Source organism: Loa loa (genome assembly GCF_000183805.2).
Source record: "Loa loa unplaced genomic scaffold supercont3.1885, whole genome shotgun sequence".
NCBI lineage: Eukaryota > Metazoa > Nematoda > Chromadorea > Rhabditida > Onchocercidae > Loa > Loa loa.
The window spans coordinates 1-1632 of NW_018110064.1; the positions used below are offsets into that span (position 1 = coordinate 1).

Sequence of the window (1632 nt, forward strand, 5' to 3'; positions counted from 1 at the left end):
CCAAGACTAGCATTTTTAACACAGACGTATTCGTTGAACGTTTCTTTCTTTGTCTTTCAGGCGAAGGTGAACCGGATTCAGGCGTTAATCTCCAACCAGTGCGGAGTGCTTCGTCTGATCTGGATCCTACTAATTTCTTTGAAAGCGTGAGTGCATTAGTAGTTTTAAATCCCTTTAAATCATTTTGAGCTTTAAGATGTCCAACTGTCTGGTAACTGAGTGTAGTAATTTTCTTTGAAATAAAAAAAAACAATTTTGTTTATATGCAAATTGCAGTTTACAAATTTTGCTCCCAGCGTATCAGCGATGAATTTATCGAATACTTATCTTGGCATGGATACAGAATTTGATGCATCTGCAATCTTCAATCTTTCTGCCGTGATGCAAAGTGAGTTGTCGTTAAAGTTAAATTAAAACCCGACACTTGACTCAGGAGTACTACTTGAACATTTCCCTATCTTTCAAACGAATGTGACCCGGTTCCGTTTATGATTTGCAGCAAATTCAGACTGTTTCATTAATTTTGATTCTAATTTCATTTTCATTGACATAAAATTTACCGTTCCTAGAAGTCTACAGATTTTAGCGAAATAAAGAACCATACTGGATTGTAAAATCTACTTATTTGTTCCCAGAGCAAAAGTAATAAGTCCCTACCTTCCAATCAACAAAGTAGCCTCTTTCAAATTAACAAATGGCAAACTGGCACAATGTCCGACTTTTTTCAAGATCAGTCTGGATCTGTTGCCGGTGCTAATGACTACATGGCACTTTTCGGTGGTGTTGATACAAATGCATCATCTCATAACAATGAAGTTTTCGAATTGAATTTCGACAATTTGCCTGATGGAAATGAAGCTAAAGATGAGATTGACAAAAACAGTCGCTTTTTCGGTTTTTAACTGAAAGATAATATGTACCAGTTTGACTTTAATTTATGAAGTCTAATATAATGCTTATCTTTTTAACGTTGTTTTGAAGTTTCTCTGAATATATTTGTTCTTTTAAACAAAACGAGAACGTTTTCTTTCTTTTTTTTTGTCTTAAAAATATGATGGGATTATTAGAATTGAATTAATGGAATTGGGAGTCGGTCGTTTCTAGCATTGTTTTCCCTGAAAATAAAATTTTTTGAAATACTGTTGCACTTTTTCACAAAGAGTCAGAATGTGATTGGTCCAAGAATCCCGACTTCAGATGGAAACATACACAGAGTTTTACTATCAAATTGTATCATCCGCTGCCGCTACCTGTCAGAAATAAAAATCTGGGACAAACCAAAGTGTAGAGTGGTAGTTGAATTCATAGCATTTGAAATGCTGAAATCTTGAAGTCTTTTTAGATTAGCTGCCACATCCAGCTTGTGGTACGGAGAAATTTTTGCCGTAAAAGTTGATCTCTGAAGACCTCGTCTTTCTTTTTTTTTGGGACTTTTAGAAGTTATATAATATGGGTGGCCTAAAATATTCCCGGAATCTGCAGTACCTTTTAATTGATTGGAAGGTGATAACAGAGGAACTTTGCTGTTTACAGCAACTTGGCACGGGAATATATGATCAAACAAGGAACCCCATCGGCACAACAGAGAGCTTTGTTGTTACAATACAGATGTTGCAGTTAAGCTAAATAAAG

At 35.4% G+C, this 1632-nt stretch overlaps 1 protein-coding gene across 1 annotated transcript; it reads left to right on the forward strand.

Moving 5' to 3' along the window:
* The first annotated feature begins 54 nt into the window (after nucleotides 1–54).
* LOAG_15384 (hypothetical protein) lies at nucleotides 55–956 on the forward strand. The gene is made up of 3 exons (XM_020448929.1): nucleotides 55–146; nucleotides 277–388; nucleotides 730–956. Exons 2-3 carry the CDS (start codon nucleotides 307–309, stop codon nucleotides 900–902), a joined length of 255 nt encoding a protein of 84 aa, XP_020300956.1. The 5' UTR covers nucleotides 55–146; nucleotides 277–306; the 3' UTR covers nucleotides 903–956.
* Nucleotides 957–1632: the final 676 nt, after the last annotated feature.